At 43.7% G+C, this 17,597-nt stretch overlaps 1 protein-coding gene across 1 annotated transcript; it reads left to right on the forward strand.

Annotated features, from left to right (window-relative positions):
- Positions 1-252: 252 nt before the first annotated feature.
- LOC129703658 (vomeronasal type-2 receptor 1) lies at positions 253-16,704 on the forward strand. Its single transcript, XM_055646290.1, has 6 exons — positions 253-2,734; positions 4,863-5,154; positions 7,665-8,555; positions 10,567-10,794; positions 13,414-13,537; positions 14,989-16,704. Exons 1-6 carry the CDS (start codon positions 2,520-2,522, stop codon positions 15,969-15,971), a joined length of 2,733 nt encoding a protein of 910 aa, XP_055502265.1. The 5' UTR covers positions 253-2,519; the 3' UTR covers positions 15,972-16,704.
- The last annotated feature ends 893 nt before the right edge of the window (positions 16,705-17,597 follow it).

A 17,597-nucleotide genomic window follows, 5' to 3' on the forward strand; every position in this document is an offset into this window, starting at 1 on the left:
TATAACTTCATGGCCATGGTAACTTAATTCTCTGAACAGCTCCTTGGAAGTAAACAATTCTATAAAGTTAATTGTTTAGTTCGTGTTCATTATATTTTTCTGCCTGGGGAGATTGGGCCACTGTCATCATTCGTTTGGAACAGATTTGTAATTGTTAAATTAATTTAGTTAAAAATAATTAAATTAATTGTGTTTACGAGCGAGGTACGTACTGGAACCTTGTTGTTTTTTTTAATTTTGTATGCTATCTTTGTACTGAACTGTTGGGAGATATTGTCGTTCTCAGTTTTGTTTCAAACTCTTTCATCCAATGAGATATACAGTTGTCATTTTTTTTAGTCTTTATACTGCAGCAAACAAACAGGCCCTTCGGCCCTGCGAGTCCATGCCGACTGTCGATTAGTCTTTCACACGTGCAAGGTTATGCCGCTTTCTTTATTTACACATTATGGGCAATTTTACAGACGGTCAATTAACCTACAAACCCGCACGTCTTAGGGATGTGTTGGGGTACCAGAGGAAACCCATGTGGTCTAAAGGGAGAACGTGCAAACTCCACACATACAGCACTCGAGGTCAGGATCGAACCAGGGTCTCTAGTGTCATGAAGAAGTGGTTCTGCCAACTGCACCACTGCTCCACCTAATTTTACTCCTCATTGCTGAATGAAAATCAAACCATGTTCATAAGTCACAGACGTTGACGTAGGTTATTCAAGTCTACTTTGCCATTCAATAATATGAGGAAATGCATACATTTTTTCCTTTAGACTTTAGACTTTAGAGATACAGTGTGGAAAGAGCCCACCGAGTCCACACCAACAAGCACTCATCTTGTACACTAGCACTATCCTACAATGTGGGACCGCTTTAAGAACACCCAATGACACGACCTTCACACCCATCTGTGGCAATGAATTCCATAGATTCACCACCCTCTGACTAAAGAATCTTCTCCTCATCTCCTTTCTAAAGGTACGTCCTTTTGTTCTGACCGTGTGCCCACTGGCCGTAGACTCTCCCACTAGTGGAAACAGCCTCTCCACATCCACTCTGTCCAGGCTTTTCACTATTCGGTAAGTTTCAATTAGGTCTCCTCTCATCCTTCTTAACTCTAGCGAGTGCAGGCTCAGTGCCGTCAAATGTTCATCAAACGTTAACCCAATCATCCCAGGATCAGATGCTGGTTTACAAATAATGAAGTTGTCATAAGTTGTCTGCTTGTCTTATTATCATAAGTTGAGAAGTTCTAAGCTGAAGGACTGAGTTGGCAGTCGAACCAATTCCTTTCAAGGATGGCGTGATGAATTGATCTAAGGACGGCCAGTAGCCCGAGGGGTTTGGTCTAACGGTTGTGGAAGATGTTGGATGTTTGTGGTGTCTCGGTCCTTTGGGATCTGAGACATCAGGATCAGCAGCCTAACCAGAGGCCCCAGTTTAATACAGAGGTCCATGGTGGTTTCAATGATGTTTGTCAGAAGCACAGACCAAGGTTAACTGAGGATTGCAATCATCCGAGTGGTTTGAATAACAATTGCTCAGGTGCTCCTCAATTATGTTGTTACAGTAATTAATTAACCTGGGATGCTTCACAGGGCCAGTTTGCCAGAAGAGATTACCAGCTGTCTTTGGCCGGATACGTTTCACACCAACGCAACCCAATTTCAAAGCTTCAGCAAGTCAGAAATTAAACGTCCTAACTTTCTGCTAAGATTTCAACCTCATATTTAAATTAAACTGGTTGGTTTGCTGGTTGCTTTTGGCAGTGTATTTATCAACCAGCAATTGTAACCCCGCAGTTTGGTATCTCCACCCACATCCATCGGTACATAAATATTTACAAAAGCAGAACCAAGCAGCCACTCAACCCAGGATAGAAGTCGGAAGAAGGGTCCCAACAACAAAACATCCATCTTTTTTCTCCAGAGATGCTGTTTGACCCGTCTCCTTCTTCTTGCGTGCGGCGTGCACAGCCTAAAGTTGTAGGACAACTGGTTCTATTTGATCTTATTTGATTGTGCACACCAGGTTGATTGCATTCGTCGAAACAGGGCGGACCACGTGAAGGTTGCAATCTCCCACCCCTTTGACTCCAGCACTTTATGCCTATATTTGGTATAAACCTGCGGCTCTCTGTTTCCATAGAAGTCAGTTGCTTGGCAGAATCTTTTTTTTTCCACCCATCATTTTGCAGTCAAAAGTAGTTTTAAAAAAATCTACTTTTTCTTTCTGCAATACCTAGGAAACACGACCCACATGAAAATATTTTAATTAATCGTTTTTACTTGCAACGCTTAAGTACTAAAAAAAATCCACAGATAAATGTAATGCAACCATTTTACAAGGAGAAATGCTGAGCTCTGCTTCGTAATAACATCCGAAATCCCTTTGGGATGATTTCAAGGTGTTTCTTCTGTTCATTTCATAGTTTTAACCAATGGGTTGAAGGTTGGTGACATAAAAACAGGGGACCTACAGGCGATCGAGTTTTTTCCTCCCTCTTGTCCTGAAAATCCTGACATGTATTCACCAAGTTACTTACGTCTTGTGATGTGTTTAATCGTTTCAGTAACAGTTTCTGGACGATCGACGTGCAAATTGAAAGGGACGTTTAATTTGAACAATTTCAAGATGCCTGGAGATGTGATGGTAGGAGGGATGTTTCCTATTCATTACAGAGTAGTGAGCATGAACTCATCTTCCAACACTTCACCGCAAGCCTCAGGCTGTGAGGGGTAAGAATTAAACTCTTAATTATAGCCATGAGATTACCGGTTGCGGAATGCTCGGACAATTCGTTTATTACTTGTCTAAGTAATCTTTTCTAACATCGCCTTTTAAAAAAAAATGCTCTCAGGCAACAAAATACATTAGTTTCCAGTTCCACAGAAAACTTCCAGCAGCTGACGGCTTCTCATACTGACTAGTGTTTGGCAGATGGAAGTTGCTCACTTATGTCGGATGCTTCATGACATTTGGCACGCTGGAGGCTGAGGGGAGGCCGGCTACAAGTACATCAAATTATCAGAGGCATAGATAAGGCAGACTGTCAGAACCTTTCTCCCAGGGTAGAAGTGTCGATGACTAGAGGGGAATAGCTTTAAGGTGAGAGGGCCAAAGTTTAAAAGAGATGTGCGGGGCAAACTCTTTTTACACAGAGGGTGATGGGTGCCCAGATGCGCAGTTGGGATTGTTGGTGGTGGAAGCAGATGTGATAGTGGCGTTTAAGATGCTTTTAGACAGACACATGGATATACAGGGAATGGAGGGATGTGGATCACGCACAGGCAGATGAGATTAGTTTAGCCTGGCAACCTTTCCAGCACATATATTGTTTGCCGAAGGGCCCGTTCGCCTGCTGTACTGTTCTATGTTCTATGTTTCTGCTATTACTAAGCTTAGCACACTCAGTGCACTATGGAATGTGCATGAAACATTATTGTCTTGTCTGATCATTTACTGTTCATTCCTAGTTAAAATAAGTTGTCCATGTTGGAATGCCAGAGTGAAGGGTGATCGATGGTCAGTGTGAACTCAGTGGGCTGAAGGCCCGTTTCCATGTTGTAACTCTAAATTAAACTATAACCGGTAGAACAAAGTTGTGCAGATCAATTTTATAATTCAACTTTTTTTAATCCTTCCAGAGGCTCACTATTTTTTATTTAGTTACAATCCCCCAACATATTAGTACCTGTAACAACGAATTTAATTGTTCTGTTGACGGAACATATGACAATCAAGGACACTTGAGAAGCAGCTGAAACATCTATTCCATTGTTTGAACATATTTTTGTGAAGCACTTTGAGACAATATTTTACCTTTTATGAACACAATGTGCTGAGGTAACTCAGCAGGTCAGGCAGCATCTCTGGAGAACATGGATAAGTGACAATATGGGTCGAGACCAGTCTGAAGAAGGGTCCCGACCCAAAACGTCACTTATCCATGTTCTCCAGAGATGCCGCCTGACCCGCTGAGTTACTCCAGCACTTTGTGCTCTTTTGTTTAAATCAGCATCTTCAGTTTTGTTTCTACATTTGACCTTTTATGTTCCTTTAATTCCCACTAGTAATGTTAATAATATTGACCTCTCTGTCTAGTTTAGTTTAGTTTATTGTCACACAAAAGCTTTTTGTGGCAAACTCTCCAGTCAGCAGAAAGATGATTATTGGGTCCCAATCATTCTATCATCGCAATTATACAATCGAACCGTCCACAGTGTACAAATACATGGTAAAGGGAATACCATTTAGTGTCAGGTAAAGTCCGATTAAAGATAGTCCGAGGGTCTCCAATGAGGTAGATGGGAGGTCAGGACCGCTTTCTGGTTGATGATAGGATGGTTCAGTTGCCTGATAACAGCTGGGAAGAAACTGTAGGTCAGGAAACCTACAGGAAATTGAAACATGTAAGATTGTTAAGGGTTTGGACACACTAGAGGCAGGAAACATGTTCCCGATGTTGGGGGAGTCCAGAACCAGAGGCCACAGTTTAAGAATAAGGGGTAAGCTATTTAGAACGGAGACGAGGAAACACTTCTTCTCACAGAGAGTGGTGAGTCTGTGGAATTCTCTGCCTCAGAGGGCGGTGGAGGCAGGTTCTCTGGATGCTTTTAAGAGAGCTAGATAGGTCTCTTAAAAATAGCGGAGTCAGGGTATATGGGGAGAAGGCAGGAACGGGGTACTGATTGGGGATCTTCAGCCATGATCACATTGAATGGCGGTGCTGGCTCGAAGGGCCAAATGGCCTACTCCTGCACCTATTGTCTATTGTCTATTGTCTAGGGCCGCTCTCTAGTTGTTATTATTGTGCGTTTGTGAAAGACGGACTTTTCTCGTGATCTTCATTGATTTGGTGAACAGATTCAATTTCAGAGCTTTCCGTTGGGCGAGAGCGATGATGCATGCGATCAATGAAGTCAACCAGAATAGTTCAATACTGCCTGGTATCCATCTGGGCTACACCATCTATGACTCCTGCTTCACCATTGCCAAAGCCGTTGAAGGAACGCTGACGTATCTGACGGGGCAGGATGAAGCTGTGCCCAACTACCGGTGTGGGTCTGGGGCACCCTTGGCGGCACTGATCGGGGCTGGGGGGTCAGCTCTCTCCATCGCCACTGCCCGGATCCTGGGGCTGTACTACTTTCCACAGGTAACTCCATGTAAAATACAATCGTCAAACAATCTTGAGACTTTAGATATACAGCGTAGACGCAGGCTCACCGAGTCCACACCGACCAGCGATCACCCCACACACTGACACAATCCTACACACACTAGGGACAATTTACAAAATGCTGGAGTAACTCAGCGGGGCAGGCAGCATTTCTGGATAGAAGGAATGGGTAAGGTTTCGGGTCAAGGTCCTTCTTAAGACCCTGAACTTCAGACTCTGAAGAAAGGTCTCGACTTGAAACGTCACCCATTCCTTCTCGCCAGAGATGCTGCCTGTCCCGCTGATTTACTCCAGCATTTTGTGTCTATCTTCAGTTTAAACCAGCATCTGCAGTTCCTTCCTACAACAGGGACAATTTACAATTTTACCAAAGCCAAATTGACCTGCAAACTAGCCCTGCACATTTACTTTAAACTTTGCTCCTTTCAACTTAAAGTCTGCTCTCTAGTTTTCAGAGATACAGTGCAGAAACAGGCCCTTCGGGAGGCGCTACAGGTCTCTCCGTTGCCGGACCAGCAGGTCCAGGAACAGCTTCTTACCTGCGGCTGTCACTCTACTCAACAATGTACCTCGGTGACTGCCAATCCCCCCCCCCCCCCGGACACTCCTCCCACAGGAAAAACACTATGTCTGTATACATGTAAAAAGATTTATTTATTGAAATCATATTCTATGTCGCTCTTCCAGGGAGATGCTAACTGCATTTCGTTGTCTCGGTACTTTACACTGACAATGACAATTAAAGTTGAATCTGAATCTGAATCTGAATCTGAATACACAAGGAACTGCAGATGCTGGCATCTTGAGCCAAACACAGATTACCTCAACGGGTCAGACAGCATTTGTGAAATAACATTTCGAGTCGAGACCCTTGTTCATATATATTCTGATCGTGTGTTGGGATTTTTATTAAAAATATTTTTTGGGTTACTACTCCTTACTAAGTGTGGCAGAATCTCCATCTGCAATTTGCCAAGTATTTCACGTGATAAATTGTAAAATTTAATGAATTCAATTACCCAATATATCTTTGATAGGTCACAATCTTACTGTAGGTTCCCGATGTATGTAGTTGAACTTTTTGTAACGTTATCATTTTATGCACATTGATCCATAGTTATGTTTGGTTTAATAGCAGGTTGTGTATATCCCACTGTGTAACCAGGCCAAAAATAATAGATTTCAGCAGATTTGCAGCTCTTTGTTAAATCTCTAAAGAATGTAATTTGTAAAAAAATGAAGTATTTAACTTTCATGGTGCTCCAACTGCAGGGAGTCGAGTGAAATATTGCTTATGTTGAAAACAGCTCTCTGGAAGACAATGTATTTAATCTTAATCAAAAAAACAAAATGCTGGAATAACTCGGCGGGTCCAGCAGCATCTCTGGAGAAAAGGAATAGATGATGCTGAGTTACTCTAGTATTTTGTGTCTATCTTCAATCCAAAAGTCTAAATGACATAAAATGCTGGGGTAACTCAGCGGGTCAGGCAGCATCTCTGGAGAACGTGGTTAGGTGACGTTTCGGCTCGTGACCCTTCTTCAGTATAGCTGACTAGATTAGAAACCATGTAAGCGGAGGCTTGAGAATATTAACTTAAATCATATTTTCAATGCATAGTGATTTAATGGCAAAACCAATAAACAAAATAACGGTTTAGGTTTGCGATCCCTCGGGCGTTATTATTATTGCCATGTGTACCGAGGTGCAGTGGAAAGTGTTGTTTTGCTCAAAACAGAGCAGATAATACTACACATAAGTCTCAAATCAAACTCAGGTACTAAGGATTGAAAAGACATTTAAAAGAGTAGGCACGGTTATATCGGATAGTAGATCCTTCTCTGGGAAAAGCACGCGATAGTCACCATGCTTTGGCTGCAACCTGTTTAGTTTAGACATAGTTTAGAGATACAGCACGGGAACAGGCCTTTCAGCCCACTGAGTTTGTGTCGACCCCTTACACTACTCTATCCTACACACTAGAGACAATTTACAATCTTTACCGAAGCTAATTAACCTACAAACCTGTATGTCTTTGGAGTGCGGGAAGAAACAATAGACAATAGACAACAGACAATGGGTGCAGGAGTAGGCCATTCGGCCCTTCGAGCCAGCACCGCCATTTAATGTGATCCTGGCTGATCATCCCCAATCAGTACCCTGTCCCTGCGTTCTCCCCATATCCCCTAACTCCGCTATTGTTCAGAGCCCTATCTAGCTCTCTCTTGAAACCAGAGAACCCGGAGAAATCCCACGTAGGGAACGTGCAAACTCCATACAGACAGCACCCGGAGTCAGGATCGAACCCAGTTCTAGGGCGCTGTAAGGCAGCAACTCTACCGCTGCGCCACTGTGCTTGTCCAAGTACACGGGTGCATGTCTGAATAAAATAGGTGGAACAAAAGGTTCCACGTGTAGATAGCGCTATTGAGGTGCTGTTTTGATTCGTAACATTACAAAGTAATTGCTTTGCTGACTCTTTGCAGGTGGATTATTCAGCCTCCAGCTCAATCCTGAGCGATAAGTTTCAGTTCCCCTCCTTTATCCGCACCATAGCAAGCGATACCTTCCAGTCGACCGCAATGGCCAAGCTTGTGATACGCTTCGGGTGGAAATGGGTTGGCATGATTGCATCAGACGATGACTACGGCAAGTATGGCATCAAACGCTTTAGCGAAGAGGTAGATAAGGCCGGTGTGTGCATCTCCTTCTCTGAGACTATCCCCAAAGTTTACGCCAAGAACAAGATAGTCCGGATCGTAGACGCCATTCAAGAATCGACTGCCAAAATCATTGTGGTCTTCTCCGCTGATATCGACCTGAGCTCATTGATTGAAGAGGTGGTGCGGCGTAACATCTCCGAGAGAACATGGATCGCCAGTGAGGCTTGGATCACCTCCGCCTTGATTTCCAAACCAGAATATTCCTCGCTGATGGCTGGGACCATAGGGTTTGCGATCCCTCGGGCCGATATCCGCGGTCTTTACCAACACCTCATGGAGATAAATCCACAAAAAAACGGAGACAAACTGGAAACCGAGTTCTGGGAGAGAGCCTTTGACTGCATGTTTTCTGAGAGCGGTGCTGCAGTCGGTAGAATGGCAGATTACAAAACAGCAGCGTACAACAGAACGAGGGCTAATGCTAGAATTCATAATATCCTCCCTCTTTCTCAGCGGCCGTGTGAGGGAAACGAGAATTTGAAACATATTGAAAATACGTACACCGATGTATCCCAGCTGAGGCTGACGTACAGTGTGTATAAATCTGTATACACCGTGGCTCATGCTCTTCATAATATGCATACCTGTAAGCCAGGTGAAGGTCCATTTGTAAATGGGTCGTGTACAGACATCCTAGATTTTCAACCTTGGCAGGTATGTACTCAATGGTTATGGGCCTGTCCCACTTAGGCGATTTTTTAGGCGAGTACAGGCGCCTGCCGCAAGATTTTCGACATGTTGAAAAATTTTCAGCGACAGTGGCGACAATTTTTGCTGTCGTAGTTTGACGTAGGTGTTGTCGTAGGTTGTCGCCAGGTGTCGTAGGTGAATTCCATTCATAGTAGTCCCTGGCAGTCGTCTAAAGAGTTGCCCGTGGGACAGGCACATTAATATGAGTTAGATATACACTAGCTCTATAATTCGAGTTAGATATAATACCCGTTCTAAATGGCCTACCCCTTATTCTTAAGCTGTGGCCCCTGGTTCTGGTCTCCCCCAACATTGGGAACATGCTTCCTGCCTCCACCATGTCCAATCCCTAAATAATCTTATAGGTTTCAATAAGATTCCCTCTCATCCTTCTATATTGCTGTGTATACCACATACATTGTGATATGTGCTATGAGCATATTTCATTGACATTGAGTTCAAGATGCAACCTTTGCAAACACTTTAAAATAACAGGAGCTGAGGTTGAGGTTGTTTGAGAAAAACATACAAGAGAATTGCCAATCAACTGGAAATTTAGCAATCCCCATCATGTTAAAGTTCTAATCTGTCAGTATGGTACCTCATTTATACATTAATGATGGCAAATGGAATTAACATGGTAATATATTTTTCACAAAGATAGACACAAAATGCTGGAGTAACTCAGCGGGACAGGCAGCATCTCTGGATGAAGGAATGGATGATGCTTTGGGTCTCGAACTGAAACGTCATCCGTTCCTTCTCTCCAGAGATGCTGCCTGTCCTGCTGAGTTACTCCAGCTTTTTGCGTCTATCTTCGATTTAAACCTGCATCTGCAGTTCCTTCCTACAAGATACCTTTTTCACAGTGCATTTCACCGATGCAATTTAGAAGTAGAGTCATAGATAGTCTTGGAGACACACAACATTGAAACAGGCCCTTCGGCCCAACTCATCCATGCTGACTAAGATGCCCCATCTAAGCTAGTCCCATTTGCCTACAATTGGCGCTCAAAACCTTTCTTATATCCTTCAAAACCTTTCTTATCCATATATTTGTCCAAATGTTTTTTAAATGTTGCATCTGCTTGAACTACCTTCTTTGGCAGCTCATTCCACACACCCACCACACTTTGTGTGAAAAGGTAGTCCCTCATCTTCCTATTCAATCTTTCCCCTCTCACCTTAAACCTCTGCCCTCTGGTTTCTGATTCCCCTACTCTGGGTCAATGACTCTGTTCATTCACCCTATCTATTCCCCTCATGATTTTATACACCTCTATGAGATCAGGTCGATGTTAAATTAATACACTGAACTTATAAAGTTCAACGTTTCTGCAAATTTCTGCAACCATTTATGCACTGCCCTTACCATTTCCCATCAGGATATGAATCCTTAGACTGAGCAATATTCGTCTATTTGTGATTTATATTTGCTAACAACCTGTCTTGTATTGACAGACTAGTGAGCCTTCTCGAGCTGTCGTGGGTCTAACACCAGTGAAGGGAGGTGTCCACTTGATAACCCCAATGATATACTGGCATCAACACCATCAGCTTTTATGTGCTTGCTAACATGTAGACATCTTATTATTGCATATGGAGTTAGTTATTGTCCTTTGTATTGGAAGGAAGTGCAGATGCTGGTTTAAACTGAAGCTAGACACAACATGCCAGAGTGATTCAGCGGGACAGGCAGCATCTCTGGAAAGAAGGAATGGGTGACGTTTTGGATCAAGACCCTTCTGAACCTGAAATGTCACGCATTCCTTCTCTCCAGAGAAGCTGCCTGTCCCGCCGAGTTACAGTACTCCAGGATTTTGTGTCTATCTTTAGTTATTGTCCTTGATGTAACTGTGTATAAGCAGTTTAGATACAACTTTGGCATTGGGCTTGGTTTCCTTGGCCGAGCGCTGATCCTGGCATTATAGCACGTACATTGTGGTTTAATAGTAATTTGCTTCTTTTTTTGCAGCTTATGTATTACCTGAAAAATGTTCGTTTTCGGAGCCTTTTAGACGAGGAAATATATTTTGATGCCAATGGAGATGTTGATGCAATGTATGACATTATAAACTGGCAGAGGACCTCCAATGGGTACATCAGCTACAAGGTCATAGGCAGTTACAATGGGACCGCGGCAGCTGGAAAGGAGATGACCATCTACGATGACTCTATCATTTGGCATGATGGCCAGGCTACGGTATGTAAGTGAGGAAGCGTCTGCTTTATGGAGAACAAAACAAGGAGATTTGAATTCCACTCACTTTGGCAAACAGAGTTTAGTCAAACTTTGTTTCGTTTAACAGGCAGCCATTCCTTCTCTCCAGAGATGCTGCCTGTCCCGCTGAGTTACTCCAGCATTTGTGTCCATCTTCAGTCTAAACCAGCATCTGCAGTTCCTTCCTGCACACTTTGTTTAGTTTAGTTTAGAGATACAGCGCGGAAACAGGCCGTGTCCACGCCGACCAGCGATCCCCGCACACTAACGCTATCCTACACACACTAGGGAGAATTTACCAATTTTACCAAGCCAATTAGTCTACAAATCTGCACGTCTTTGAAGTGCGGGAGGAAACTGGAGCTCTCTGGGAAAACCCGTGCAGGTCACGGGGAGAACGCGCAAATCCTTCCAGACAGCACCTGCAGTCAGGATCGAACCCGGGTCTCTGGCGCTGCAAGGCAGCAACTCTACCGCTGCGCCACCGTGCTGCCCCTTTGGTTGATGCAACTTACTGGTCATAGAGTCCTAGAGTTACACAGCGCGGAAACAGGCCCATCGCCCCAACCTGCGCACACTAACCAACATGTCCCATTTGCACTAATCCCACCTGCCTGCGTTTAGTCCATATATCTCTCTAAACCTGTCCTATCCACGCACCTGTCTAAAGGTTTCTTAAATGTTTTCGATAGTACCTGCCTCAACTATCTCCTCCAGCAGCTCGTTCCATGCTCCCATCACCCTTTGTGAGAAAAGGTGACTCTTCAGGTTCCTAGGGAGAGGGGAGAAGAGGGAAGAGGGGCGAGAATGATCCTTGATGCTCTCCTGAGGCAGTGTGAAGAGTAGATGGAGTCAATGGTGGGGAGCCCGGTCTGTTGGATGGACTGGGCGACACCCACAATTCTCTGCAATTTCTTGCGGTTTTGGGCAGAGCTGTTCCCAAACTGAGCCGTGATGCAACTCGATAGTATGCTTTCTACAGTCCATCGGTGGAAGTTAATTCTAAATGTTAACCAGCCAATGAGGATATTAAAAAAATTCCCAATTGGAATAGTTACATATTCACTATTTTACGAAGTATTCTGCAAATTCTTATTAATTCCATTCTGCTGTTTAAAATGCTTAACAGATGATGTATAAATATAACGTGACGACTATCTCCCAATTCATTGTTTGAACATGGAGCATAGAAAGTACAGCACAGGGACAGGCCCTTCGGCCCACAATGTCTGTGCCGAACATAATGCTAACCTAAACTAATCACATCTGCCAATAACGATCCATATCCCCCCCCCCCCATTCGCTGCATATCATGTGCCCATCTATAATTTTATATACTTCTATCTGACTTAAACTTTACTTTAGACTTTAGAGATACAGCACGGAAACAGGTCTTTAGTGCCAGCAAGTCAGCGCCGACCAGCGATCATCCCGTACACTAGCACTATCCTGCACACTAGGGACAATTTATAATTTTACTGGTGCTAATTAACCTTCAAACCTGTATGTCTTTTGGAGTGTGGGTTGAACTCGGAGCACCCTGGAGAAGACCCACACGCGGTCACAGGGAGGACGTACAAGTTCTGTGTAGACAGCACCCTCAGTCTGGATCAAACCCGGGTCTCTGGCGCTGTGAGGCAGCAACTCTACCGCTGCACCACCCTCCATCTGGGCCCAATCGCTCCTCAACCTCCAGCGTTCCAGAGAAAACCATCCAAGTCTGTCCAACCTCTCCTTATAACTAATGCCCACTAATCCCAGATAATTGTAAGTAAGTAATAATTGTAAGTAAGTAAGTAAGTAAGTAAGTCAATTGTATTTATATAGCACGTTTAAACCAACTCGCGTTGAAACCAAAGTGCTTTACAGAGAAGAAATAATTAAGTTTCCGTACATCCATAGAAAAAGAAAAAAAAAGAAAAAATGACACAACACATTATAGAATTCAACATGAACGTCCCCCCCACAACAGAATCAACGTTCTCCACTGTGGGGAAAGGCATCAGAAAGTTCAGTCTTCCTCTGTGATCACCTGAGGTCGGGGCCTATTTGTGGCCTCCGTAGCCATTCCGATGCTTTCAGGCCCTCTTGCCGGGAAGCTGGAACCAGAAGCGTCGGGTGAACACTTCTGTAGACTTCTACACGTCTTCTGCATCAGTGTTAGAGTGGAGCTTCAGATCAGTTCAGTTTAGTTTAGTTTATTGTCACATGTACTGAGGTACAGTGAAAAGCTTTAACCTGTCAGCGGAAAGACAATACATGATTACAATCGAGCCACTTACAGTGTACAGATACATGATAAGGGAATAAGGTTTAGTGCAAGGTAGAGCCAGCAATGTCTGATCAAGGATAGTCCGTTGCTCACCAATGAGGTAGATAGTAGTTCAGCACTGCTCTCTAGTTGTGGTCGGATGGTTCAGAGTTAACACAATCAAAATCATTCTCTTTTGTTGCATATCTGAGATGCTACTTGTTCTTATGCTGATTCCTTATTTTCCTTTGGGTCCTAGAAATGGCAGCTTCACTCTGGTAGTCTTTTTATTTATGTAAGCTGCCTGCTGGAAAGTCCTGTTTAATTTGAACCAATGTTCCATTTGTCAGCCTCCAGTGTCCGTGTGCAGTGAAAGCTGTCGGCCTGGCACCAGGAAGGGGATCCAACAAGGAGAGCCCATTTGTTGCTTTGATTGCATTCGATGCGCTGATGGCGAGATCACCAATAAAACTGGTGAGTTACATTACTCTCCATGTCTCTTGTCATAGAATCGCATCATGGAAACAGACCCTTGGTCCCAGGATGCCCCATCTGGGTTAGTCCCATTTGCCCACGTTTGGTCTGTGTCCCACTAAACCTTAGATAGACACAAAGTGCTGGAGTAATTCAGTGGGACAGGCATCATCTCTGGAGAAAAAGGAGAGGTGACCTATTGGGTCATTCATTTAAACCTTTCCTATCCATGTACTTGTCCAAATGTCTTTTGAATGTTGTTATAATACCTGCCTCAACTACCTCCTCTGGCAACTCTTTCCATATATCTCGCTTCCTCTGTGTGAAAAGAATCCCCCCCCCCCCCCCCCAGGTTCCTATTAAACCCATGTCCTCTGTTTCTTGATTACCCTACTGATGCTGTTTCCTTAAAACTGAGAGCAAAGCAACACAACACAATGAGTGAGTGAATGAATGAATATGTTTATTGGCCAAGTATTCACATACAAGGAATTTGCATTGGTGCTCTGCCCGCAAATGACAATATGACATACAGTGCCAGTTAGGAATGACACATATTGGACTTTATTCAACTTTATGCAAAGGACTTTATTCCTTGGAATGCAGGAGGCCAAGGGTGATCTAATAGAGGTGTATGAAATCATGAGGGGAATAGATAGGGTGAATGCACCAAATCTTTTACACAGAGGGTGGTGGGTGTTTGGAAAGAGCTGCCAGCAGAGGTAAAGGATGCTGATACTATAACAACATTCAAAAGACATTTGGACAAGTACATGGACAGCTACTATCACGATACTTAAAGACATTTGGACAAGGTGGGGAACAGCTGAGAGGGAGGGATATGGGCCAAACGCAGGCAGGTGGGAGTTGTGTAGATGGGCATTTTGAACGATATGGGGAGGTTGGACCGAAGGGCCTGTTTCCATGCTGTATGAATCTATAGTTTTGTTATAGTTTAGACCGCTCTGTAGTTGTTGATAGTGGTTGATAGGATGGTTATGTCGCCTGATAACATCAGGGAAGAAACTGTCCCTGAAACTGGAGGTGTGCGTTTTCACACTTCTGTACTTCCTGCTTGATGCAAGAGGGGAGAAGAGGGAGTGACTGGTCCTTGATGATGCTGCTGGCCTTGCCGAGGCAGCATGAGGTGTAAATGGAGTCAACGGAAGGGTTGTTGGTTTGCGTGATGGTCTGGGCCACATCCGCAACTCGCTGCAATTTCTTGCGGTCTTGGATGGAACTGCACCTGTGATGCGTCCCGATCAAATGCTTTCTATAGAAGTTGGTGAGACTCGATGATGCTGCTTCCCGGAGTGGTCATTTTAGATGTACTTGGGAAGGGTTATGCACATTATAGGGAAATTACTAGTGCACCATCGGACTAAGTATGAATGAAGTAATGGATATGTTTTTGTCAAAATATGTAATTTGATTTTGATGTTCATTAACAGATTCGAGAGAATGCATTCAGTGCCCTGAAGATTACTGGTCGAATGCAAAGAGGGATGAATGCGTGCATAAAGTAATTGAATACCTCGGTTACAATGATCCTTTGGGCATAGCATTAATTGCATTGTCTGTATTTGGGGCTTGCATTTCCTTTGCCGTGGCTATAGTTTACATTGCCCGTAAAGACACGGCCCTTGTACAGGCTAACGACTGGGGGCTGAGTTTAGTGCTGTTGTTTTCACTTGCTATCTGCTTTCTCAGCTCCATTGTATTTGTGGGTCTGCCCGTGGCGTGGTCTTGCATGACACGGCAGGTCCTCGTTGCTGTCAGCTTTGCTGTCTGTCTTTCCTGCATGTTATCCAAGGCCGTTAACCTGATGCTCATAGCCAAGGCTGAGAGAGCCGAGGGGGGAAGGGGAAAACAATTGGGCCCTCATCAGCAAAGAATGCTTACCTTGGTTTCCGTTCTGTGTCACGCCTGCCTGTGTACAGCTTGGCTCCTCATCTTCCCTCCTTACCCTATCAAGAACACACTGTCCCAAAACATCAAGATCATTATGGAATGCAACGAGGGCTCTGTGGCATTTCTGTGTTGCGTGTTAGGCTACGATGCATTGCTGGCTGGAGTCTGCTTCTTCTTTGCATTCGTTGCGCGCCAAATGCCCGACAACTTTAATGAAGCCAAGTTCATGACCTTCGCCCTGCTTGTCTTTTTTATCGTTTGGATTTCTTTCATCCCAGCCTACCTTAGCACCCGGGGTAAATACATGGTGGCTGTAGAAATGTTTGCCATTCTAGCTTCTGGTTTTGGCTTGCTGGCTTGCCTTTTTGTTCCCAAGTGTTACATTATCGTACTGAAGCCCGAGAGGAACACAGATGAATTAGTTAAGGGCGTCACTAGTAACCGGGAAAAGAGCTCTCCATCAACCTCGCAGTCAGTCTCTGCTGTAAGCACTGCCTGTTCAACAGTAACACTCAATACCTAAACCTGTCTTTTACACAGTCTGTTTGTATTGCTAGACTCTTTTTGCTGCTTGAATATACATTATTAAAGCCCTAAATCATTTAAGAAAGCTATAGATTATATATTCTACATATAAAATGCCCGTGCCTTATATTTTAATAACGTAATTTATGCAATGTTTAACTCTTAATCTTTGTCTAATCTCTGACCAATACTACAAATATATAATGACCTGATTCTGAGGAAGTTCACCTTAAACTCAATGCTGGATTCATAAACTGTACTTCATGTTTTTAGGCTGAAACAAAGTAAACTTATTTTGCTTAACATGCTTTGTAAGTTTCCAGTACTTTTTTTACATTGGTTGCTGAGATCGGATAGTTGTGCACTGTTAATGGATCCATGTCACAGGTAAAATACAATAACAAAAGGGAGTGTGTGTGGGAAGGAAGACCAAAGTGCTGGAGAAACCCAGCGGGTGCGGCAACATCTATGGAGCGAAGGAAATAGGAATGCTGGTTTACACCGAAGATGGACACAAAGTGCTGGAGTAACTCAGCGGGTCAGGCAGCATCTCTGGAGAAAAGGAACAGGTGACGTTTCAGGTGGAGACCCTTCAATAGACATTTAAAACAATAATCCCTGGTCCTCTTGCTAACTTCAACCAAAAAAAAAATAGCACCTTACATTTAGCTTGGTTAGCTTACAACCCACCGGCATGAATATTGATTACTCTAACTCCAAGTAACCCTAACATTCCCAGTCTCTCCGTCCCTCCCCCAACCTAGTCTTGCAATTTAAAAAAAAGGAGTCCGGTGAAGGGTCTCGACCCGAAACGTCACCCATTCCTTTTCTCCAGAGATGGTGCCTGAGCCGCTGAGTTACTGAAGCATTTTTGTGTCTATCTTCAATAACAAAATCAGTGAAGAACATAACGCGTGGAGTAACTCGGCAAGTCAGGAAGCTTTTCTGGAAAACAAGGATAGTTGCTGATTGTTCAGACTGAAGAAGGGTCTCGACCCGAAACGTTACCTATCCATGTTTCTCCAGAGATGCTGCCTGACCCGCTGAGTTACTCCAGCACTTTGTGTCCTTTTGTGTATTAACGAGCATCTGCAGTTCCTTGTTTCTACAGAAAAGTCAGTGAGTTTGAGGGAGTGATTTCACACCACCATCAAACAAGGCGTGGAGGAAGGAATTGATGGAAGATAGACACAAAATGCTGGTGTAACTCAATGGGTCAGGCAGCATCCCTGGAGAAAAAGAATAGGTGACGTTTCAGGTCAGAAGCAGAAAGTCTGATGAAGGGTTGAAACCCGGATCATCACCTATTCTTTTTCTCCGGAGGTGCTGCCTGACCCGCTGAGTTACTCCAGAATTTTGTGTCTATCTTCACACAAGCTGCGTGCCTATAAACTACAGAGACTGAACTAAACCTAGAACCAAAGATAATTGTTTATTTTAAAATGTTTCATTTTAAAAGAATTACTTAACCAGGAGAAAACCAGAAAAGCTTGCAAACATGCCCTGTTTGAAAGTTAAGATCAGACTACCACAGACACACATCAGATGAAAGACAGAAGCATGGTAATCAAAGGATCAATTAAGTAAACTTGCCTTGGGCTGAATCAAATCAGATTACACTTGT

Source organism: Leucoraja erinacea, chromosome 14 (genome assembly GCF_028641065.1).
Source record: "Leucoraja erinacea ecotype New England chromosome 14, Leri_hhj_1, whole genome shotgun sequence".
Classification (NCBI taxonomy): Eukaryota; Metazoa; Chordata; class Chondrichthyes; order Rajiformes; family Rajidae; genus Leucoraja; species Leucoraja erinaceus.